Consider the following 25,608-nt stretch of genomic DNA (forward strand, 5'->3'; position numbering starts at 1 on the left):
AGATTGGGTGAGGGAACGAACGCTAGGTAATGATATCTTAGTTGAAATCAAGAAAAAGAAATGGTCATGGGCAGGACATGTAATGAGGGGTGAAGATAACCAATGGTCATTAAGGGTTACGGACTGGATTCCAAGGGAAGGGAAGCGTAGCAGGGGGCGGCAGAAAGTTAGGTGGGTGGATGAGATTAAGAAGTTTGCAGGGACGACATGGCCACAATTAGTACACGACCGGGGTTGTTGGAGAAGTGTGGGAGAGGCCTTTGCCCTGCAGTTGGCGTAACCAGGCTGATGATGATGATGATCAAAAGGCTAGCGTGGTGACGCCCAGGGAGCTTCAGGAGGCATTGTGCATATTCGGCGCGGTGGGTTCCAAACAAGTTCCTCGCGTCCTCTTTCTTCTCTGCCTGGCTCCTGTCATGTATAGACCGTTTTTTTCATGGACGCCACCATGGATGGATGGGTTTGATGTTATGAGCGTCCCCTTTGAAACAGGATGGTGGGTTGCGCCACCAAGCTCTTGCTCTTATACTGTCTAATGTCCTACCTAGGTTAAACAAGAAAAAAAGAAAAGAAAACACGATTAACTCCCACAACCAAATTTTCTGATCCCGAATTGTGAACTTTGCTTTTGTGCGTCTCCGTTTTTTTGTCGACTCCCTACTTTTCCTCCAACAATCCTCCAACCGCCTCTTACTAATCCTTTTTGGGCACATGTTTACTTTTTCACTGCCCTCGCGGAACCCAAGGGATTCAAAGAGGGCAGTGATGCCTAAATCAACCGCTGGGCAGACGTCTTCGTATTCTAGTAAAACATACTCCATAGTTTCCCTAGCTTTACCGCAGCAAGCACATGCTTCTTCTTCCTTCTTATATCTCGCTTTACAGGTGCATGCTCTAAGGCATCCCGATTTCGCTTCGAAAAGTGATGAGCTTCCCTTTGAGTTATCATAAATGGTTTCTTTCCTGATTTCGTTTTTTTATCTTAAGTAGTTATTCATGGCAGGTTTCTCTTCCATTGCCGCCACCCATGAGGTTAATTCAGCATTTCTGACTTTCCACTTGACGTTCTTTGTTGCTGGGTTACCCACCCTACAGGCCCCGTACTTGCTTGGAAGCTTCCTACTTCTTTTCCTCCACTGTGAATCTGTTGTTGCTGTACAGATACCTCAACACTCTCCCAGCCCATTTACTTTCTTTCATATTCCTCAGTCGTTCTTCATACTGAACATTACTTTGAGCTTCCCTCATTTCAAAACTAGTCCAGCCCATATCACCCTGCACAGCTTCATTTGTAGTCTTCTCGTGAGCGCCCAATGCGAGGCGTCCCACTGACCTTTGGTTCCCATCGAGTCCTGATTGTACCCCCGATTTCAAGCAAACAACCGCATTTCCAAAAGTAAGTCCTGGAACCATTACCCCTTTCCACATACCTCGGAGGACCTCGTACCTATTGTATCCCCATAGCACCATATTGCTACCCAATAGCGCCATCTATGGGCAGTCGGCATGTTGGCGTGGGCGAGCACTCCGTATTGCATGGCAGGTATGCACTCGGCGGTAGCTTCTGATGTTTTTTTCTCGTGCTCGTGCGGTCTCTTTAGTATGACGTGGCGGCTTCTACGTGGAAAACGGTTCTGCAAGACGTACTGAAACGGTTTAAGTCGGCATGGCCTGACTTTCTGCCGGCGTTGAGGCGGACGGAGGCCACAGCGCGATGTGTGCGCGCATATTTGAGTCTATATACAATCGTCCTCGGAGCCAATTGTGTATTTCTGAAAGTTCCATTCACTAATATGATCTTATTGCAGTAGTATCCTTTATTTCTAAGCCGCGGTTTAGGAGCAATGAAACATACGCGACCATCGTAACAACGTGGGTACCGTTCTGCTACGATAGTCCTGAGCTGTGATCTTATACTTTGACAAACGGTCAAACTGTTAGCTGCAGATTACATTGCGTGGCTACTTGGTTCTGTGGATGAGGTTTCCACCCATAAATAAAGTAGTTTTGGTTAGTAATAACAGCATGCCTTACAGAGCGAACTATACTTGTCCAGCCGTTTACGAACTGTGCGAGCATCCTAAGCAAAGGTAGATGCTGGATTACAGATATCGTTGCTCTATATAGCACATGGCCCAAGCATGCGGCATCAAAGTTTATAAATCTATAAACGTTGCGCGGCCTGACTGTGCGAGGTCGTACTGTGGCGTTAGTCCGTTTTTCTTTCTTTTTCGAGAAAGAGGATGATAACCGAATTTTTTCTTCGGTTGTGTTCGTTCCGTTCTCTACGACGCACTCACACGTATTACAGAAATTCTGTCCTCAAAAATTGCCATCACATCCTTTTTATGCGATCCCTCTCAGATATTATGGCTTTACAGTGCAAAAAGGCAATGCCGACGCACATAGCTTATATATGTATCATGCTAGTGCACCAATGGCAGTGATCGCTGTGTTGAGCAGCGCCATCGGCCTCATGCTGGAGGCTAGCGTAGACATGTAGTGATTTCAAGCAAGCCTATTAGACTTGAAATACGTGATAACGATGCCGGTATATCAGAAATATTTGATAGTGCCTGCCGGTCGGCCGTGCACGAGCATGCGCTCCTGTATTTTAGTCCTTACACCAAGCGATCAGATAGCGAGCAGATTTACTTACCAACTCCTGCTGGTAAAATAGAGACACTGGTTCTCTTCGTTGAATTAAAACCGATATACGCAAAATAGTTCACAACACATACACACACCGCGGCTGATATTGCGCGTCGCGTGTTTGCGCCCTCAAGAGATATTTCCGCGTACTGTAGTTACCGATGCACCGAAAGGCTTCCCTGACGACCTTATATGAACGGACATTGCGTAAATTTCACAAAGTACGATCTGAAACATTACGAAATCGTTCTGCAGTACGCGACAGCAGTACTTTCAAGCAGTGCCGCGCCGGATCGCACATGCCAGACAGCAGGAAAGGCTCGGCGCGCACACTTTCCTCCTCGCCCGATGAAAAGGTCTATACAGGCGCTCTGAGCCACCCCCCGATGCGGTATGCCAGACAGCAGCAGGGAAGTCGAAGGAAGGGGGAAAGCGTCGCTGCAATTTAATAACCCGCACCAACTTCATTGCAAAACTCGATAACACACACGCAGCTACATTACTCGAAGCGCCAAACCCGAATGACCGCTCAGCGGCGTTCAATCGGACATTAATGCTTTCACATTCACTACTCATAGCAAGTGCTTAGGTGTCCACGGATGTTTCTCTTGGAATACTTTGGGCGCTGTTAATAAATTTGCTTCAAAATAAATCCCGTGGTAATTCATACGAAACTGCGAGAATGCATTTGTACTTAATGCTGAGCCTGCGAGGCCAGCCATGAGGAACCTTCACATGAGCGTTCGCCATTATTCTGGTAATGATACAGCTTCACAATGAAAGCAAACGTTTGTTCCCAAGTCCTACAGATTTGTAGAAAGTTATGTTGCTAAATAGTAAGGTAAGTAAAAGCTTGCTGTATGTAAACTATGACATACGAGAAATTCGGGGTTTCTGCAACAACAATCTACCGTCTCAAATTGTTCGCATGGAGTAACGAGTAAGTAACGTCTCGCAATTTTTTTGTAACGGCAGTGGCAATGCGTTACCTTAATTTGTAGGTAACGTAGGCTGGTAATGGGTTTCTTTTTATTTGAGGGTCACAAGTAACACGTTTAGTAATTTTTTTAGGTAATGCCCGCACGAAAGAAATTATTGAGAAGGCATTGATTTATTATTGGTCAATGTTGAGTTTTTCATTGAGGAATAGTGGAAATTTTGTTGGAGAATTGTTGTGCTGATTGTTGAGTGGTCTTGAATATTGGTCACTGAGATTTAATTGGAACACCATTGGGTGTCTCAATGTTGAATAATTGTTAAGTTACCATTGAAATTCCATTGTTCTTAGATGGCTCGTTGTGTTCATTTTGTTGAATGGTTGTTGGATTACAATTGATAATGCCTTGAACTGACGTTGTGGTAGTTCTGTTGACCTGTTGTTGAGTTATTGTTGTCACAGCACTGAAAAGTGCGTTGTGGCCCAGTTGAGATGGCATTGAGATTTCAGAAGTGGCCATTGAAATATGATTGACGTTTCGTTGGGCTAGTGTATTTTTATTTATATATTGAAATTACTTTGCTATTCGCATTTGCATGCCCCGGTGCCTTCTGATAACTTTCAGAAACAAAAGCAAAGGAGAGCATGATCAATTTGAAGTACCTTTATTTACACTAAAGATCCGTGCCCATGAAACATTATTACAGTACATAAGGCACCACTACATGGAACCTGGAGACATAGGCTAGTACCTACAGCACTCTTAACAGTGTAAATACATCTGAAAAAACCTATACATATGAATTAAATCAAAACGATCATTGTGGTCTTCACTTGCGACTTCAGTTTATGACTAGAAGGCAAAGCGACTCAAAAAGCAGGGCGTAAGCATACCCTTTTAAAGCCAACTTTGAACACATGAACACTTGAAGCTTCTTGCGTGTGAACACACACAAGACATCTGAATACGTTACGTTAAAATGTTTCGCACACTAACCCATCACATGAAGTTACGGCTCATTGTAAGAAGGCAAAATAACAGACTTGAAACAAATGACTTCACGTAAATATATACAAGCTTTAGCACGTCAACCTAGCTATTATTTGATGAGACATATAGAAAGTTGTCTGGCATGGTGAACACCTGAATCATGTTTCTAACGAGCCAGGTTTGCAAGAACAGTACACCATTGGTATATTTTAAATTGAGGTACAGAAGAGTTTGTTGGTGGTATTTCCTCAATTTAGTGAGCTCATTTTCAGTTAATTTTTCTGGACTTGCACAAAGCTAATTAGAGCACTTTTTGGGGCTTTTTCACTATAACCAGCAACTAAGTGGTACCTCAGTCAATAAAGAGATAAGGCAAGGCTAATACCTTGAACCATAAGCGAAAACACAATAATTTAGCACAGAAAATTGGTAGTAACACACGGCTAACACAATTCCAAAGAGCCAAATAGATGGTCACGTGCACTTGCAATATCAAGTACCCCAGAAATCGTCATAAAGAATGGGAAAAGGTTTCAATGACTGGACAGCAAGTTTGGTGAGACAGTGAAAAACGCAAATAAATGCGTATACGAAAATCTAATGACCTCAATTGCACAGGTAAAATGTTATTAAAATGCTACCAGAATTTATTGCATAAAATACATAAAAGTTGCAAAAAAAGTGGGACAAAGCAGTAACAAAGACGGAGGGAGATACAGCACTCGTGTTGAAAAGAAATTACAAGTGATATACATGCATATTTAAGCTCAAGACAATTTTTTCTCCAATTTATACAAAAAGAGCCCATGCACTGACGGCATAAAAGAAAGTTCCTGCGCCTGGAGAATGCAGCAGAGTACAAATCAGCGTCATGAGAACCGAAATCTCGAGCTTGGTATGTTTAAAAAGTACGAATACTTGCATACCTACAGGCTTGTGACATGTCATGCCTTGAATGGATGAAATTCATAAATCTCACACAAATGAAGTTACCGTCACTCTTATTGGCTTCCTTAGCGGACTCCTTGAAGTTGAACTAGAAAAATGTACATCAGTGTTAAAAACAGAGAAGACCCTATAGCGTTCTTCCTGTTACAAACAGCTCAAATATTTCATGTATCAATTCTGTGGACACGTCGCCAATTCGGTGTACATGTCTATTAGACAACCACCAAACAGAGACGAGAAGGATGAATTAAGGTAGGAGCCCACATGAACGCTGACTCAACCAGAAGTTTATTCGTGAAGACAAATATTTTAAACACATTGGTCAACTTCACAAAGAAAAAGCCATGGATGTGCAGCAGAAACAGCCAGGCAGAACAAAAAAGGACCGAAAGACATGTTCTGTGAACAAACATGTGCGTCAAAAACAAAAAAACACACATGAAAACTGAAAGGTTTGTCCTGTAAGTGATATTAAAGTGAAATACTGCAGCAACTCTTTCCCACTAAGGGCCATAGAAACCTTGCTTATGAATTTTCCTTCGTGATCGATAAATAATTCTTCCATAAGTCCTCTTGTGTTCTGGTCTTCGTGATGAAACAACCGTTCTTTCTGCTCTATACCTCAACACCAGAGGAGTTCCAGAAGCAATATTTATTGATCACAAACGAAACAAATGCATAACCAAGTTATCTGTTGCCCTTAGTGGGAAAGACTTGCAGTTCTCAAGAGTATTTCTCGTTGGGTAGTATCACTAATCGGACAAGTATTTCGCTTTTTGGAAAAATTTGTCCGATAGTTCTCGTTTTTCACGCACGTTTATTCTACATGACATGGCTTTTTCATATTTTTTTCTTGTCACTCGTGGCTGTTTCTTCCACGCATGCACGGCTCTTTACCTTTGTCAACTTGACCAGCGTCTTTAATAACCCTGCCTTCAAAAATAAACTTAGGTGAACTTGCGCTCGTGTGTGCTACCTATTTCGTCGTCCGCCTCTGTTGGCGTTGCTGTTTCCAGTACGCACCTATCACTTGGTTAGGCTGGTAAAAATTCTCGCAAGCAAAACGAAATACCTCCCTCAAAAGGTAGCCCGTCCTTCAGTATTAAAAGCCAGAGCAAATCGAAAGTAAGCCTTCACAGCGTCCATGCGGCAGCTAGTACACCACAGAGCCGCACAAAAGATAGTTGAAAATCCCACTTGATGGATAGTTGCAACAGAGATGCGAGCTTGCTAGTGAATCAGCCACATATCAACGGGTGTCTCGTGCACGACGCCAAACTGCTCTTGACGTAGAACACTTTAGCATCTGGGCATTTGCTGCATGTGTAACCTGCGAGAAGGGAATGCGGACAGAAAATGAGATTGCGTGGATTCAGAATCTGCCACACACTGCACATAACTACGAACAAAATAGAAGTACACACTATACCGGCAAGTAAAAATTTGCGACTCTTTACGAGTGCTCTCTAGAGAAGGAAGAAATGGGTCACTACGGTAAATGTTAGCTAAGACACGCACAGCGATGTTTCACAGCGGGGAGAAATATTCCCGGCTCTCTCGCAGAACCAAAGACCACGCGACAGTGCATAGCCAACACCAAGCAGATATCGAATCTTTGGGTAGAAGTCCAGCGGCAGGAATGACCTAAAGATACGCCGAGAGCGATGCGAGCGTGAGCGTGCCTGTACGAGTGAGAACATGCACTGCTTCTTTGAAGCTAGCCGCTCCGGCGTGTCTCCGAACATCCCACGCGATTTGTGTGCAGAACGTCGAGTACACGCCCTTGTGCGTTTTGCGCTAGCGTCTGCGCAGCGAGCTAGCTTCATGCATGCGTCATTCTTCGCCGCGCAAACGGTGCTCGAGGCGACAACGCGCCGAGTGGCGCTCCTTTCGCTTCTGCAAGCAACGCACATTCGGATCGGCCCAGATCAAAGAGGCAGCAGAGAGAACGGTGGCATGTTTCGGTTATCGCCAATTAAAATTGTACAGTACGCCTTCAACAGAAACGCACCGCGCTAGATAAATATGCTTACTGCGGTAGTTTTGGCAGTGATAGGCGATAAGGCGAGCCCGTCGGCGTCTGTGTTCTTTGCCGACGTCGTCACCACACCTCTGTTCATTTGCGCTGTGTATCCGCGAACAGTCACCGCACGGAAGCTGCGACTTATCGGGTGGCCGTTCTCCGCAAATCCCAAAGAGGCGAAATATATTTTGCGGTGCGCCGCACCACTAGACACAACCTAAATCGAGGTGCGCTTAACCGCTACAGCACAAAAGATGATCACAATAACCGCATGGTATACGATGAGCCACTACGGAAAAGAAAATAATTCTGATGTTCCACGTGCCAAACCAACGATCTGATTATGAAGCACGTCGTAGTTGGGGACTCCGTATTAATTTTGACTTCCTGGAAATTTTTACGTGCATACAATGCACAATGCACGAGCGTTTTTGCATTCCGCTCCTTTGGAATGCGGCCGCTGCAGGGATCGTATCCATGACCTCGAGCCTCAAATTGCCACGGCGACCGTCATTGTTACGAAATGCGTAAGCGTGAAGTGCAACACTGCCTTCCGGTACGAGTGTGGTACAAACGTAGCACAGCTCCACACCGGCTGCACAACTATTTGTCGCGGTTCTCCTAAGCTCGTAGTGTCTGCCTAAATAACTTGAAAGGCAGCGCGCCTCTCACGTATCGGAACGCGATAACAAGCGCTTAGACGGCCCACGTGAGCCTCTATGAAAGATATGGTGTGGCCACTGTACAAAATCATCACTGCTCAGAGAAGCTGATCCTTATGTTCCAATTGTGTTCTCTCATACAAATTAAGGAAAGGTCATTAGGCAGGAACAAATGAAGCACTGCAATTTTACGCACGTGGGGCACCGCATCCTCTTCGCCTACTATTGTTTCAAACGAGGTGACGGCGGCAGCGAGCGTTAGTATCGCGCGCTTTCGCTCCGGGGCATACGGTTTGCTTGAAGAAAGTGAACGGTGTGCTTAACATCTCACGCTTGTCAATGTCAAAATAGAAAAAAGGCTACGTGCCCAAGAAAAATTGGAGGACGCTTAAGCTTCGCCTTCAAGAGTGGAACGCGACAGTGTTCCCGTCGACCCGCCAAGGGGCGTAAGACAATGGGCTACAGGGCAGCCATCACTTACGAGGCGCCCCGCATCGGACGCGGTGAGCGTCGAGCCATACGGTCGAGCAACGCGGCGTTCGGCGCAGCAACGAAACGTGCGCCTGAGCAAGCGGAACGAACCGAAGAACTCGATATCTCGGAGGGGGAAATGATGCACGCCAGCCAAACGTCGTGATCGGCACGGGCAGAGAGATAGACAGATAGCGATCTAAAGAAAGGAAGGACGCTTGATTTCTCCAGAGGGAGCAAGGCGAAGCGTTGTCAGGGGAGAGAGAGTCCGGCCCGCGAACCGCCTCGCACCGGTCCTCGCAGCTCCAATGCGCGCGTGGCGCGCCATCTGTCCGGGCAGCGCCGTACATGGAGAGGAGGGGTTCTTCTGTGTTTGCTGCAAGATGGCTCTGCGTGTGCGGAAAGCGCAGAAGAAATGCAGCGGAAACGCACTTCGCTACTCGTGTAATTGCGACTTCTGTAAGTTACATGTTCAGAATTACTGATATACACCGTAGTATAACTTTCCACGGCTAGTTTCGAAGGCAACACCGCATTCACTAGAGGCGCGTTTGTACCGTTTGGAAGCATCGCACTCGTGGCTGAGTGGTAGCGTCTCCGTCTCACACTCCGGAGACCCTGGTTCGATTCCCACCCAGCACATCTTGGAAGTTGCTTTTTATTTATAAAGTGCCTGCCGTGATTTATCGCTCACGGTCAATGCCGCGGACACCGACACCGACGCCGACGACACCGGCTTTTCTGCGACACGAGCTCCTTAACGCTATCGCGTTAAAACGAGATTACTTACCTGTCTGCAGAAGCTCGGCTGCGACTCTTTCGGGGTGCCTTCTCTCCAACAGGCATCATGACCTCTGCCATGCAACTCATCAAAACAGCCAGGCTCGCACATCAGTCGAAGACTAGTAGCTCAGTCAGCCAACGACTTCAACGGATAAACGTCCCACTTATCGTCGTTAAAGCATTTCACTAAAATGTGCGTCATGATGTCCGAAAAAAAAAATACCTTCACCGAAAAGCACGAAACGTGAACCACCACACAAGGCAACCAACCAACTGAGTCCGAAAGCCGTTCACAGCTTCAATATCGTATGGAGTTATAAAAACATTTCAAACACAAAATAACCGCATCGAAAAAGGACTAATTGATTAGTAATAATTTTTCATCCACTAACCTTCGTAAAGATTTAAAAACAACCTAATTTGTAGCGTAAACAACAAATACTACGACCAAAATATGCGGCTACGAAACTACCGGTAACGATGTGCACTGTTGCAAAAGTGTGCTCAAAACGAAGCTACAACGGTTGCAACCACGTGTGCACGCACACACCCGAACGCTGCCTTGACGTTTGTAGCGCCATCTTGGATTAAAAATTACTACTAATTTTATCATTTTTACAAAAGTAACGCTACTAGAATAGTTTGTCGCAACTTTGCAGATGAGGTGACAAGTAAGGTGTGATAAGAGTCCGTTACCTGTATTTCTTTCATTTTCCTTTGGTGTTCTATTTAACCGAACGTACGGGACCTGTCCTGCAGGCTTGGGAGAGGACGACAGTTCGGCGAGGCTCAAATAAATCGCATGCTTCTTGCAAGGCGAGAGTCAGGAGCAGCCGCAGATACAGCGATTAGCTGCGATACTGTTGCGGCTGTTTCTGAACCAGAAGCTCTTTGAAGTTAATGGTTACAGTGGCTGTGCGCTGCGATCTCAAAGCGTGTTCGTTGTTTTATCTCTAGTACTACGGCCGTTGGATGAAAACAGCTATATTTACTTTCCGGACAGAGGCTGCGTCGCAGGAAATTCGAAGATCTCTCACGTGTATGTTTGCAGCATGTGCGCCGCTTGCATCCTACGGTTCCCACAGCGCGTCGGATGCTCGAAGGTAGCGTCGTCGCGTGTCGGCGCCTGTCTTATCGCCAGCCGCGCTGCCGCCGTGTCTACTTTTGGGGCACTCCACAGGCGCGTAGTCACCGTGTTTGCAAGCGAACTTCGCATTCTTCTGCTCCCCGAAACGTGCTCATTTTGGATTGTACCAATTGCTATGTCATCTAGTGTATGTTAAAACGACGATGGCATTTGTACACCGGCGGAGAAATAAATCGTTATGAACTTGGGCGGTCATGAAGCTAGTCTAACGCTGCAGTTTTTAGAGAGAGAAAACGGCTACGAAAGTGGGGCAGTCCCGGAGATAGGCGCTTGAAAGCACCAGCTTTAGCGACAGAACGAGGAAGTGGCACGCTGCGCACGCGCCAAGCATTTCAGAACTTCCTGGCTGTCGAACGAGAGGAGCATGCGCGCGTTCGTGGCCTAATGGTTAGAGCACCGGGCTCGACGGCTGACGTTCAATGCCACCCCATCGGTCACACATTATTTTCTTTTTATGAAAACGAGGCGAAAGAATAACCTACCTGCCGCAAAGCGACAGCAATGAGGTTGGAACGCTTCGCATTAAATTTTTTGGAATGTCTTCATATGCGAGTCCTAATTATTGATACTGGACTCAACTGCTACACAACAAAAAAAACAACTACAAAATCAACACAAATTACCCAATGAATTCTTTATTGAGAACACTCAACGGTAATATTGTTGTGCAAGTGTTGAGCGAACTCAATTGCCTTTGAAAATTTGTTGAAGTCCGTTGTTTCAACAATTCCCCAACAATATATCAATAGTTAATCAACAGTCATTTTTGTACGGGTGCCTGGGTCACTGCTTAAGTAAAACTGTAATGATTAAAACGCGGTAAATCAGCTTTGACAAGGTGTACTTCTGACTTCCAAACTTATACTTGTGCAGAAATGAAACACCCACTATGGACACCCTGCTGCACTGGATCCTCGAAAACAAGAGGGCATTTTCCAGCGCCGCCGTCGAAGCCGCTCGCGGAGACGTTCGTTCACCACGGGCCGGGTGAGCCACTCGAAAAATACTTTGCCAAATCTTTAATTTTGATGACTAATGGCACAAAGACAAGGCTGCACAAACACGTCTCTGCTGGGTGTGCGGCCAGATTGATGAACTCCTCGATATATGTGCGCATTTCTGTTAGACATATATTCGCATTTGCCTAGTATTGAGTGACATCTCATTTGTGAGACCACACACATCAATCACCCAGGCTCTTCGGTGATTGTAATATTCGTTCATCAATGTTTATGAGCGCACTTTGTTAAGAAGCTACGAAATTACGAAACAGCGTCCAACTCATCTACGTCTTTTTTTAGTGAACCCTAATCTGTGACACTAAACGTTGGATAAGTATATGTCGGACGCTGTACTCGGCTTATTTGGATGCATAGGGTAAATTACATCTGTAGAAATTGAAGGCCGAAGGCCCTCTTCGTGGAGATCGTGCAGAAACCACAGGAGCAGTTCGCCATTGTGCAATCATGAATGTCAAAACCTCTCCGGAAAGCAATTAAGCGGCTGCACTCTATATCATTTTTGGGAACGTTGATTCACTGTTGATAACCTGTTGATAACCGTGTGCGTTGATCGCGCAGAAAGCAACGAGAGCGTCATTGCAGTACGTCCAGTCGACAGCTCTCTGTGACCATTTATGCGGACTTAAAGCGCACGTGCTCGCAAGCAGTGCCATTTCTCTCTCTCTCTCTCTCTCTCTTCGTCCTCATGCTTCCTTCAATGCAGGGTTAAATACCAGACGACCGTCTGGCTAACCTCCCCGCTTTTCCTCTCTTCTTTTTCTCTCTCTAAAACAATGTGAGTACAGCTTGCTGTTTCCCATCTGTAGCCTGCAGCAGGACAGATCAAACCTAAGAAGAGCATGTTTTACTCGCACAAAATGCGATGCCGCGTAGCCGGCAACACGCAGGCCTCGTGCGTACACATAGCCGCAAGCCAACGGCGTTCATGTGCGGAACGCGATACCGCCTGCGCGAGACGTCGGCGGACATCGCGTGCGCTCGCTCTCCAGCGGGGAGCGCGAGCAGTCCGGCCTAAAGTCCCTTAAACTTCGTAAAGTACTGCCATGCTTAGAAGAATGCCGCCTCCTCCTCGCGCGCTCTGGCCTAGGCCGACGCCGCGTCGCTATTGGACTAATAGCATCACGTGGGCCCTCGCGCCTTGCATCAGCGCCATTTTTGCTCGAGAAGTGTCTACGGAGCGGCGACGAATGCATGTTGGCGCCGTTGCTACGCTCGAGCAGTGTAGGCGGCGCCATGGTCGAGGAGGGAGCGTGAAAGAGAGGAGAAACCAGGTGGAGTGAAGGCGGAGGAGGAGTGTGTCGCTACTTTAAGAAGTTGAAGGGGTTTTAGTACTGCCGTGCTGGTCATTCCAGCGCCGCAGGCGGCGCCACGCGACCTTCCTCCGATACAGACACCCGGTGATTGAAATCTGCGACGCACTTCAACGGTTCGGCAGGCCCCGCACACTCTCAAGTTCGACAAGTGGCCATAGAGGGCGAAAAAATCGACCGCGCTATGGTGGCTACCATAACCGCGCGCTGCTGCTAATAAAACCAGCATAGTAGAATCACTTCGGGATGCTTACGTTAGTTTCAATATTTCCCGCTAGAGACGCCGTAATGAGCGCAATTTTATTTTAGAAACTTTATCTTACAATTACCGAAGCATTTTTATTACATAAAAGAGAGGGCAAAATTATCACTGCTAATTAGATATTGCACTATATGTTAGTCAGTTTATTGTTTCTCTGTCACTAAAAACGCAAACAGCGTTCAGCATCCTCAATCTTTCACGTGACCTCTGGCGTGGATTTAAAATTTTTACCGCTATTTTCGAGTTCACGGTGGCACGGATTCATTCGTTCGTACACTTTGCTTCTCTGTTGCTCAAACTAATTCATTGCGTCGATGTCTCGCGTTATTTAACTTGGGTGAAGTGACGTGTTTGCAAACGGACGTGTAAGCCCGAAAGCTAGGTTTCGGTCGTGAGCCATTCGGAACACGTCTGCATCGAAACGGGAGCTGGATTCTGCTGCGGCTGACAACAGCATTCCCGTACAAAAATGAGTGTTGATTAACCATTGATATATTGTTGGGGAATTGTTGAAGCAACTGACTTCAACAAATTTTCAAGAGCAATTGAGTTCACTCAACCCTTGCACAACAATATTACCGTTGAGTGTTCTCAATAAACAAGTTATTGGGTAATTTGTGTTGATTTTTCTAGTTGTTCTTTTGTTGTGTAGCAGTTGAGTCCAGTATACAATAATTAGGACTCGCATATGAAGACATTCCAAACATGTTTTGCGATGCGTTCCAACCTCATTCCTGTCACTTTGCGGCAGGTAGGTTCTTCTTTCGCCTCGCTTTCATTAATAGAAAATTACGTGTGACCGATGGGGTGGAATCGAACGTCGGCCGTCGAGCCCGGTACTCTAACCAATAGGCCACGAGCGCGCGCATACTCCTCTCATTCGAAAGCCAGTAAGCTCTGAAATGCTTGGCGTGTGCGCCGCGTGCCACTTCCTGGTGCTGTCGCTACAGCTGGCGCTTTGAAGCGCCTATCTCCGGGACCGCCCCACTTTCGTAGCCATTTTCGCTACGTAAAAACTGCAACGTTAGACTAGACTCATGACCGCCCAAGTTCATAACGATTTATTTCTTCGCCGTTGTACAAATGCCATCGTAGTTTTAACATACACTAGATGACATAACCATTGGTACGATCCGAAATGAGCACGTTTCGGGGAGCAGAAGAATGCGAAACTCACTTGCCAACACGGTGACTACGCGCATGTGGAGTTCCCCAAAAGTAGACACGGCGGCAGCGCGGCCGGCGATAAGACAGGTGCCGACAGGCGACGACGCTACCTTCGAGCATCGGACGCACTGTGGGAACCGTAGGATGCAAGCGCGCACACGCTACAAACATACATGGGTGAGGTCTTCGAATTTCCTGCGACGTACTCTCTGTCCGTAAAGCAAATATAGTTTTGTCCAATGTCCGTGGTACTAGAGATCAAAGAATGAACGCGCTTTGAGATCGCAGCGCGTAGCCGCTATAACCATTGACTTCGAAGAGCTTCAGGTTCAGCAACAGCCGCAACAGTATCACAGCTAATCGCTGTATCTGCGGCTGCTCCCGTTTCTCGCCTTGCAAGCAGCACGCGATTTATTTGAGCCTCGCCGAACGGTCGTCCTCTCCCAAGCCTGCAGGTCTCGTATGTTCAGTTAAGCACACCAAAGGGAAATGAAAGAAATACAGGTAACGGACTCTTATTGTACCTTGCTTGTCACCTCGTCATCTGCAAAAACGCTGCAAACTATTTTAGAAGCTTTATTTTTGTAAAAATAGCAAAACTAGTAGTAATTTTTATTTCTAGGTGGCGCGACAAACGTTAAGGTAGCGTTCGGGTGTGTATGTGTGCGCGCAAACGGGTGCAACCGAGCTTCGTTTTGCGCACACTTTTGCAACAGTAGACATGGTTACCGCTAGTTTCGTAGTCGCATTTTTTGGTCGTAGTATTTATTGTTTACGCTATAAATTAGGTAGCTCTTAATAATTTGTGAAGGTTAGTTGATGAAAAATTATCGCTAATTGATTAGTGGTTCTTAAGTGCCGTTATTTTGTGTTTGAAAGGTTTTTATAACTGAATACGATAGTGAAGCCATGTGAAGCTGTGAACGGCTTTCGGACTCAGTTATTCGGTTGCATGTTGTGCGGTGGTTCACGCCTCGTGCTTCTTGATGAAAGTATTTTGTTTTCGGACATCATGACGCACATTTTAGTGAAATGCTTTAACGACGATAAGTGGGACGTTTATCCGGTGAAGTGGTTGGCTCACCCAACAACTAGTCTTGCGAGTCTGACGGTTTTGATGAGTTGCGCGGCAGAGGCCATGATGCCTGTTGGAGAGAAGGCACCCCGAAACAGTCGCAGCCGCACTTCTAAAGATAGGTAAGTAATCTCGTTTTCTTGGGCACGTAGCCTTCTTTTCTATTTTGACATTGGCGAGCGTGACATGTTAAGCACACCGTTCACTTTCTTGAAGCAAACCGCATGCCCCGGAGCAAATGCGCGCGATACTAACGCTCGCTGCCGCCGTCACTTCGTTTGAAACAATGGCAGGCGAAGAGGCAGCGGCGCCCCATGTGCGTAAAATCGCATTGCTTCATTTGTTCATGTCTAATAACGTTTCCTTCATTTGTATGAGAGAACACAATTGGAACATAAGGATCGGCTTCTCTGCGCAGTGATAATTCTGTACAATGGCCACGGCATTTTTCATGGCGGCTCACGTATGCCGTCTAAGCGCTTGTTATCGCGTTCCGATACGTGAGAGGCGCGCTGCCTTTCAAGGTATTTAGGCAGGCACTACGAGTTTAGGAGAACCGCGACAAATAATCGTGCAGCAGGTGTGCAGCTGTGCTACGCTTGTACCACACTCGTACCGGAAAGCGGTGTTGCACTTCACGCTTACGCATTTCGTAACTATGGCGGCCTCCGTGGCAATTTGGGGATCGAGGTCGTGGATACGATCCCTGCAGCGGCCGCATTACAAAGGAGCGGAATGCAAAAACGCTCGTGCATTGTGCATTGTATGCACGTAAAAATTTCCAGGAAGTCAAAATTAATACGGAGTCCCCAACTACGACGTGCCTCATAATCAGATCGTTGGTTTGGCACGTGGAACATCAGAAATTTTTTTTCCGTAGCGGCTCATCGTATACCATACTGTTAGTGTGATCACCTTTTGTGCCGTAGCGGTTAAGCGCGCCTCGATTTAGGTTGCGGCTAATGATGCGGCGCACCCCGAAATATATTTCGCCTCTCTGGGATTTTCGGAGAACGGCCAACCGATTAGTCACAACTTCCGCGCGGTGACTGTACACGGATACACAGCGCAAATGAACAGAGGTGTGGTGACGTGGTCAAAGAACACAGCCGCCGACGGGCTCACCTTATCGTCTATCACCGCCAAAACTACCGCAGTAAGCATCTTTATCTAGCGCGGCGGTCTGCCGTTGAAGGCGTACTGTACAATTTTAATAAGCGATAACCGAAACATGCCACCGTTCTCTGCTGCCTCTTTGAGTTGGACCGATCCGAATATGCGTTGTTTCCAGAAGCGAAAGGAGCGCCAATCAGCGCGTTGTCGCCTCGAGCTAAGCGTCGCACTCGAGCACCGTTTGCGCGGTGAAGAATGACGCGTGCATGAAGCTAGCTCACTGCGCGGACGCTACCGCGCAACGCAAGGGCGTGTACGCGACGTTCTGCACACAAATCGCGCGGGATGATCGGAGCCACGCCGGAGCGCGGCTAGCTTCAAAGGTGCGGTTCATGTTCTCACTCGTACAGGCACGCTCACGCTCGCATCGCTCTCGGCGTATGTTTAGGTCATCCCTTCTACTGGACTTCTACCCAAAGATTCGACATCTGTTTGGTATGGGCTGTGCACTGTCGCGTAGTGTTTGGTTCTGCGAGAGAGCCGGGAATATTTTCCCCACTGTGAAACATCGCTGTGCGTGTTTTAGCTAACATTTACCGTAGTAACCCATTCCTTCCTTTTCTCGACGGCACTCGTAAAGAGTCGCAAATTTTTACTTGCCAGTGTAGTGTGTACTTCTATTTCGTGCGTAGTTATGTGCAGTGTGTGGTAGATTCTTAATCCGCGCAATCTCATTTTCTGTCCACATTCCCTTCTCACAGGTTACGTATGCAGTAAATTCCCAGATGCTAAAGTGTTCTACGCCAAAAGCACCTTGGCGTCGTGCAAGAGACACCCGTTGATATGTGGCTGATTCACTAGCAAGCTCGCATCTCTGTTCCCAATCTCCATCAAGTGGGATTTTCTACTATTTTCTGTGTTACTCTGTGGTGTACTAGCTGCTGCATGGACGCTGTGAAGGCTTACTTTCGATTTGCTCTGGCGTTTAGTAGTAAAGGATAGGCTACCTTTTGAGGGGAGGCATTTACTTTTGTTTGTGAGAATGTTGTATATATTGCTGTATATATTTACGTGAAGTCATTTGTTTCAAGTTGGTTATTTTGCCTTCTCACAGTAAGCCGTAGCTCTTCCTGTGATGTGTTAGTGTGCGCAACATTTTAATGTAACATATTCAGATGTCTTTTGTGTATTTACATGCAAGAAGCTCCAAGTGTTCATGTGTTCAAAGTTGGTTGTTACAAGGGTATGCTTAAGCCCTGCCTTTTGAGTCGCTTTGCCTTCTAGTCATAAACTTATGCTGAATTCCAATGGCGGAGTGGGAGCACGTTTTTCTGCTCGTTTCGGAGCAAGTTTGTTCCAATGGCAGAGTGAGGGCGGGAGTAAGGTGTTCCAATGAGAGAGTCGGAGTGGATTCAGAGCGGGAGTCACTCCGTGGAGTAGAAAAAGATGCTCCGCCAAAATCGGCGGAGTGGACCGGAACTCTGCGTGACGTATTTCCTTTACCACGTTTGTCTGCTGGGAGGCGCCACCGGTCATGACTCGCGAGGAAGCAAAAGCTGCTGCACGCTTGGCGAGATATCCATTCCACACTTAAAAAAAAACAACAGGTGAACGGCGCTGAAGAGACAAGTGACCGGTGCGGCGGTGCTGGGAGTAAACAGCGGAAGGAAATGACAACACGCAAGGCATTCTGGGTAACTCGGTGATAGAACTTTCGCTTCCGCCTTGCTCCGGCGGCGCAGGTTGCGTTTCACTCGCGGATCTGGAGGCGTTGCTCTGCGCCAGAGTCGAGTGCTCGCTCGCGGAGTCCGTCGGCTGTTCCGACTACGCCATTGGAATTCAACATTAAGTCGAAAGTGAAGAGCACAATGATCGTTTTGCTTGGATTCATATGTATAGGTTTTTTCAGATGTATTTACACTGCTAGAGTGCTGTAGGTACTAGCCTGTGTCTCCAGGTTCGATGTAGTGGTGCCTTATGTACTGTAATAATGTTTCACGTGCACACATCTTTAGTGTAAATAAAGGTACTTCAAGTTGATCAGTCTCTCCTTTGATTTTGTTTGTGTTTGGGAAAGTTATGAGCAGGCACCGGGGCATGCAAGTGTGAACAGCGAAGCAATTTCAATATATGAATAAAAATACACTAGCCCAACGAAACGTCAATCATATTTCAATGGCGACTTCTGAAATCTCAATGACATCTCAACTGTGCCACGATATGCTTTTCAATGCTGTGGCAGTAATAACTCAACAACAGGTCAACAGAACTACCACAACGTTAGTTCAACGCAGAATCAATGGTAACTCAACAACCATTCAACAAAACGAACACAACGGGCCGTTTAAGCACAATGGACTTCCAATGGTAACTTAACAATTATTCAACATTGAGGTACCCAATGGTGTTTCAATTTGATTTCAGTGGCCAATATTCAAGAGTGCTCAACACTCAACCCAACAATTCTCCAACATACTCTCAATAATTCCTCAACAAAGAACTCAACATTGACCAACAATATTTCAATGCCTTCTCAATAATTTTTTTTGTACGGGTTAACGGTAAGTCGTTTAACACCGCTGCTTGAACCGTTATATAATATTCGTCTGATTAACTTATAAATGGAGACACGGTAACGAAGTAGATCCTGCATTACACATGGGCAGTCAGGATCCTCCATTGCTGTTTCCTAAATAAACCTTTCCTTGCAAGGCTGTCGTTATACACACACATCCACGAAAGAAACCCGCCGTGGTTGCTCAGTGGCTATGGTGTTGGGCTGCTGAGCACGAGGTCGCGGGATCGAATCCCGGCCACGGCGGCCGCATTTCGATGGGGGCGAAATGCGAAAACACCCATGTGCTTAGATTTAGGTGCACGTTAAAGAACCCCAGAGTGGTCGAAATTTCCGGCGTCCTTCACTACGGCGTGCCTCATAATCCGAAAATGGTTTTGGCACGTAAAACCTCCTAGTTCTTCTAATCCACGAAAGAAAGAGAGAGCGATATCGGAACGCGCGTCGCATTTTTCAGCTCATTGTAGCCGTGGCCATAGGTGACTGAGTAACCTTATCAATATACATATAAAACTACGTTTTTTCGACTCCGCCGGCAACTTCTTTCGTCCACAAAACCGAATATTCCTTTGGTAAAATGAAGTGAAAGTACGGAATTTAATGTATAAACAGTTGCAAGCATGGTAATTCACCCATATTTCTTACTTGTTGGTTCCAAATGTTCTTGCTGTTCAGTTTGGTTTACCGTAGGGCATTTAATTTTGCAGTAGTGAAGCGGTGCATCACATTCGGGCAGAAAAATAATGCATCAGTTCTTATAGCTTCATGACTTTCATGCATTTGCTTGTGGAACCAGCAGTGTGATCTCCTCTTGTGTATATATGAGCGCACAAATGTTCTCAATTGTAATCTTAACAATACCTAAGCTGTTGACACGCATTGTAGTTAGGCAAACATTAATTTTATGGACAATAGCAATATTTATTTAACATGCTGCTTAAGCATCCTAGAACAGACAGTGTACCTTTGCATATGTTCTGTAGTCGCAAACTATTACAATGTATGGGTCACACCTTCTTGCATTTCATATTGCGAAATTGTCATTTTTCGATTTCTGATGCAGTCAAAATTTCTGTTCGAGACATGCAGTAATGAGGACGGCACCAGTATAAAGCAACACACTCCACCCACTAAACAGAAACTGCTGCCTGCTACAACAAGGCCATTGAGTAGACTTTGGCTTTGGTAGCTACTACAAGGTAAACAACACCTGGTTCAGAAATAAATGTGCTTTATATATGCTGTATTGGCTTGCTAGTCTTGAGGTACAGGTCATTTTTTGCAGCAGATATAAATGTTTTATCATTTTTACGGTTCAGTATAATTAGTTCGAACATAAAATAAAACGCTACATGAGTTTGGCTAATCTGTGCTATATCTCATGTGTCTCTGTTCTGCCCCAATAGAGTCTGTGCCAAGCACATCTTGGTCATCACAGCAGCTCCCATCTACACGAACAGGAAGGGGCTGGAGCCGAATTTGAAAGGCTTTTACACCACGAACAAAGCGCATGCAGAAGAATTTGGATGAGATATCAAGCCTGTAGAGGACAGTGTCAAGACTGAAAAGAGCTTCAGCCACCAGCACGGACATTTGGCTGAGTCATCCAGGTAACTCAAAAAGGACTTTATGGAAATTCTTCATCCAGAGATGCACCTGCAACTTCTGACCAAGGATGGACGACGCTGGCCGAAAGAGTTCCGTCAGTTTGCCCTTAATCAGCTTCCTGGCCATGTCAATTCCATTTGTGACAAGTGTAATTTTTTAATGAATGCAAGCTTTTTCATTGCCCATTCTAATTAGAGATCATTCATCCTCATCCAAACATAAAGGTCAAACAATTGTTCGCTGAAACTTAATACCAATCATTGTTTAGTAGCGAATCTACCGTAGCAGTACCTTCTAGTGAATGTTGTCATGTGCAATTCCTCTCCTGAAATATCTGATACAGCATCGGCATGTGTCTTGCATTAACCTATGTCTTCCATTAACCTACGGACCGTGCGCTATGCACCATTTTACTTTTCTTGATGTTTTTAGCCTTCAGTGTTTGCAGACCAGAGTGGCTTCTTTCTTGAATGCAAGCTTTCTCATTTTCCATAGTCCTAGTCTCGAAGATGATTGCGACTCTTCCTCGGTAGCCTGGGTATTTGCGCAAGCTACACTGAAGTGATTGATTGCCGGATGTGGTCTTGCTGCCCCACTTGGTTGTGGTCGCCGTGTTACATTTCTCGGATGTAGGGGCCTGGTCAGTTGCATTGGTAAGCAGTCTCTCGAGGTAGGCATTTGCACCTGCAGTCTGCACAGCGACATAGATTACCAGTATACACGATCAATGAATTAGCGATAAAAGGGAAAATATAGGAATTCCGGATCAAGCTACAGAAACTGTATTCGGCTTTAACTCAGGAAGAGGACCTTAGTGTTGAAGGTATGAACGACAATCTTATGGGCATCATTAAGGAATGTGCAATAGAAGTCGGTGGTAACTCCGTTAGACAAGATGCCAGTAAGCTATCAAAGGAGACGAAAGATCTGATCAAGAAACGCCAATGTATGAAAGTCTCTAAGCCTGCAGCTAGAATAGAACTGGTAGAACTTTCTAAGTTAATCAACAAGCACGAAACAGCTGACCTAAGGAAGTATAATATGGATAGAATTGAACATACTCTCAGGAACGGAGGAAGCCTAAAAGCAGTGAAGAAGAAACTAGGAATAGGCAAGAATCAGATGTATGCATTAAGAGACAAAGCTGGCGCAATATCATTACTAATATAGATGAGATCGTTCAAGTAGCTAAGGAGTTAAATAGAGATTTATACAATACCAGTGGCACCCATGACGATAATGGAAGAGAGAGTAGTCCAGAGGAATTTCAAATCCCAAAGTAACGCTGGAAGAAGTAAAGAAAGCCTTGGTACCTATGCAAATGGGGAAGGCAGCTGGCGAGGATCTGGTAACAGCAGATTTGTTGAAGTATGGTCGGCAGATTGTTCTAGAAAAACTGGCCGCCCCGTATACGCAATGCCTCGTGACCTCGAGCGTACTGGAATCTTGGAAGAACGCTAACATAATCCTAATCCATAAGGAAGGGGGCGCCAAAGATTTGAAAAATTATATACCGATCAGCTTATTGTCTGTTGTCTACAAAGTATTTACTAAGGTAATTGCAAATAGAATCAGGAATACCTTAGACTTCCGTAAACCAAAGGACTACGCAGGATTCCGTAAAGGCTACTCAACAATAGACCATATTCACACTATCAATCAGGTGATACTGGCGGCGAGGAGTTACGGAGTCGCCATCTAGCGGAAGTGCCTCGCTGGCGTAGTATGAGGGATCACGCGGCGCGCTCCTCATAGGTTTTGCTGTCAGCGCTGACTGAGAACACCACGCGCGAGCTCTCCCGGACATTTCTGCAAGTACTTTCGAAACGAGAGAAGTTTTTTACTGTCTAAATAATAATCTTGAGCAAACTGAAAGCACATAATCGTTTACAGACGCTATCTCTTTACCGAATACGTACAGTGAACGCCACTGCGCGCGGTCGTCGCGATGGAGTTTCCCGAACCGGCTTCTTGTGTGAAAGGCAGGTAAACGCTGAGAGCAAGCTATGTGAAATATGTTCTAATAGTGTTTGTATAACTATATAGAACGAAGCCTCAATGCAGCGATCGCGTAGATTCGCAGCGACCGACTGCGCGTCTGCATGCTTGTCCGCGCGCACGTTTTCGCACCGTGCCATGAGCTTTAGGGCGCAGAATATGAGCATTTGACAGTATGCAAGCAACCATTGTTGCGTGGGTGCTATCAGAGCTGTTCAAAAATAACTTCACTGTAGAGACTTCGACGCCTACGGGTACTGTGATGTGCCGTCGCGACGATTCAATCTTTTTTTTCTTCTAAATTATTTGACCTTTCGATATCACTTCTCGAGTTGCGTCGCACTGCATGTTTATCGGTGTTCTCAGCGTGCCATTTCCCGCTGCTCCTTTTTTTTTTGTAATCCAGTGCATTAACTCATAACGCAAACATGACCATATGCCATGCTTTTTTTTATGTGCTTCTTACCGTTGCCTTTCCACTCCACTGAACTTGCCAGTATCTATAGCATCGACATGTTCATAGACCAAACCGTCATGACATTAGTCGGGCAGCGGACTCGGGCGAGCGTCTCAGTGCGCGTTTTCCGAACATCGCAGACCCGGTGCCGTAGCAGAAATCTTCCTCGCGTCTGTTCTTGCTGCATACCCGAGTTGTAGCCGATGACTGTTTGCCGGTTTTATGTTTCGTGAGCCAAGCTTCACGCAGCTTCTTGTCCTGCGGCTACGTGCGAATAAGGCTGACAGCGGCCTCCGTTGCGTGCGTTCGGCCCTGCGGCACCGAGCAGTTGCCTACCATGTTGCGCGCCTTCAAAGGCAGCCACTACCTATTGCAGTGCTTTCAAGCATTGTAAAGGAGACACTCGAAGCGGGAAAATTTCTCCACTAAAATGAGGACCGCAGCGTACGAGGGAATTTAAACTCGTTTTCAGCTCGCTTCGGCGCTCCCGAAGCAGCCGACGCGGCCGCTATGTCCACGTGATCCCTCCTAGCACGTCACGCCGACGGTGGCGCCAGCTTTTCCAGTGGTGGAGCTCGAGGCCAATAGGAAGGTGCGGAATAGAACCAACCCTTATTTATAGCTTTCATTGATTACCAGAAAGCGTTTGATTCAGTCGAATACCTCAGCAGTTATGGAGGCATTACGGAATCATTGTGTAGACGAGCCGTATGTAAAAATCCTGAAATATATCTGTAGCGGCTCCACAGCCACCGTAGTCCTCCACAAAGAAAGCAACAAAATCCCGATAAAGAAAGGCGTCAGGCAGGGAGATACGATCTCTCCTATGCTATTCACAGCGTGTTTACAGGAGGTATTCAGAGACCTGGTTTGGGAAGAATTGGGGATAAGAGTTAATAAAGAATACCTTAGTAACTTGCGATTCGCTTATGATATTGCCTTGCTTAGTAACTCAGGGGACCAACTGCAATGCATGCTCACTGACCTGGAGAGGCAAAGCAGAAGGGTGGGTCTAAAAATTAATCTGCAGAATACTAAAGTAATGTTTAATGGTCTCGGAAGACAACAGCAGTTTACGATAGCTAGCGAGGCACTGGAAGTGCAAAGGGAATGCATCTACTAAGGACAGGTAGTGACCGCGGATCCAGATCATGAGGCTGAAATAATCAAAAGAATAAGAATGGGCTGGGGTGCGTTTGGCAGGCACTCTCAGATCATGAACAGCGGGTTGCCATTATCCCTCAAGAGAAAAGTGTATAACAGCTGTGTCTTACCAGTACTTACGTACGGGGCAGAAACCCGGAGACTTGCGCAAAGGGATCTACTTAAATTGAGGACAACGCAATGAGCTATGGAAAGAAGAATGATAGCTGTAACGTTAAGGGACAAGAAAAGAGCAGATTGGGTGAGGGAACAAACGCGAGTTACTGACATCATAGTTGAAATCAAGAAAAAGAACGGGACATGGGCAGGACATGTAATGAGGAGGGAAGATAACCGATGGTCATTAAGGGTTACAGACTGGGTTCCAAGAGAAGGGAAGCGTAGCAGGGGGCGGCAGAAAGTTAGGTGGGCGGATGAGATTAAGAAGTTTGCAAGGACAAGATGGCCACAATTAGTACATAACCGGGGTAGTTGGAGAAGTATGGGAGAGGCCTTTGCCCTGTAGTGGGCTTAACCAGGGTGCTGCTGCTGCTGTTGATGATGATGATACACGCGCCATAGCTGGTGCTCCCCGTTCGTTCTTTCCTGCTGCAGCCATGGACAAATTGTGCCTCTGGCCTTTCTCGGTCGTGATTAAGAATGAACGGAGACCAGCATACGGGCGCACATGGTCCGATGTGTATGAAGTTGATAGCCACATGGGTGGAAAGGCCTGCAATTGTGGCTGATGAAGGTGATGCCCACGAAAGCTACTTGTCCATAGTGAGGCAATGTGGAACTCCAAGTGTGAGCCACGCGTTTGTGGCCCCCGAAAGAAAAGAAATGTGCAGGTTGGAAAGGAGTTAGCGCTAAAAACCAGTTGTCCATGTCGCTGTGCTGGTTGCAGCAGTAGATGCCTGCATCACCTGATTGCTTCGCAATGGATGTTGCTCATCGTCAACGGCTAGTGTCGGTTCAAACAGGTGCGAAGCTCTGTCCAATCTGTTTCCGCTGCTGGTTGTCGCTCGTTACCAGACCACCATGTGAGACGAAGGCAAGCATTATGCCTGTAAGTAGGCGGCTGAGTGTATCCTAAGAAAGCCGTATATGTGAATGCCCACTGCTGCCATATGACTCGTAGTCAATGTATAATGTATTGTCTGAACCTCATGCGGTGATTAATCGCTGTTTAGTTTCGCTGTTATCTCATTTGGTTACGGTTGCTCTGTTATGTTTTTCGAATATGGCGGCCTGTTCAGTTGCA

The 25,608-nt window shown here is 46.3% G+C and overlaps 1 protein-coding gene and 1 long non-coding RNA gene across 2 annotated transcripts in view; both read left to right on the plus strand.

Annotated features, from left to right (window-relative positions):
- The window catches only part of LOC135914792 (decapping and exoribonuclease protein-like), a 295,029-nt gene that overhangs the window by 120,442 nt on the left and 148,979 nt on the right, over window positions 1-25,608 (plus strand). Inside the window, exon 4 of the mRNA XM_070538309.1 lies at window positions 11,488-11,601. Coding sequence (XP_070394410.1) covers window positions 11,488-11,601 — 114 coding nt within the window. The remainder of the gene's footprint in view (window positions 1-11,487; window positions 11,602-25,608) is intronic.
- On the plus strand, window positions 15,341-18,603 carry LOC135914780 (uncharacterized). Its single transcript, XR_010568412.1, has 2 exons — window positions 15,341-15,572; window positions 17,325-18,603. It is a non-coding gene; the product is annotated as an uncharacterized lncRNA (long non-coding RNA).

This window comes from Dermacentor albipictus, chromosome 5 (genome assembly GCF_038994185.2).
Source record: "Dermacentor albipictus isolate Rhodes 1998 colony chromosome 5, USDA_Dalb.pri_finalv2, whole genome shotgun sequence".
In the NCBI taxonomy this organism is placed as follows: Eukaryota; Metazoa; Arthropoda; class Arachnida; order Ixodida; family Ixodidae; genus Dermacentor; species Dermacentor albipictus.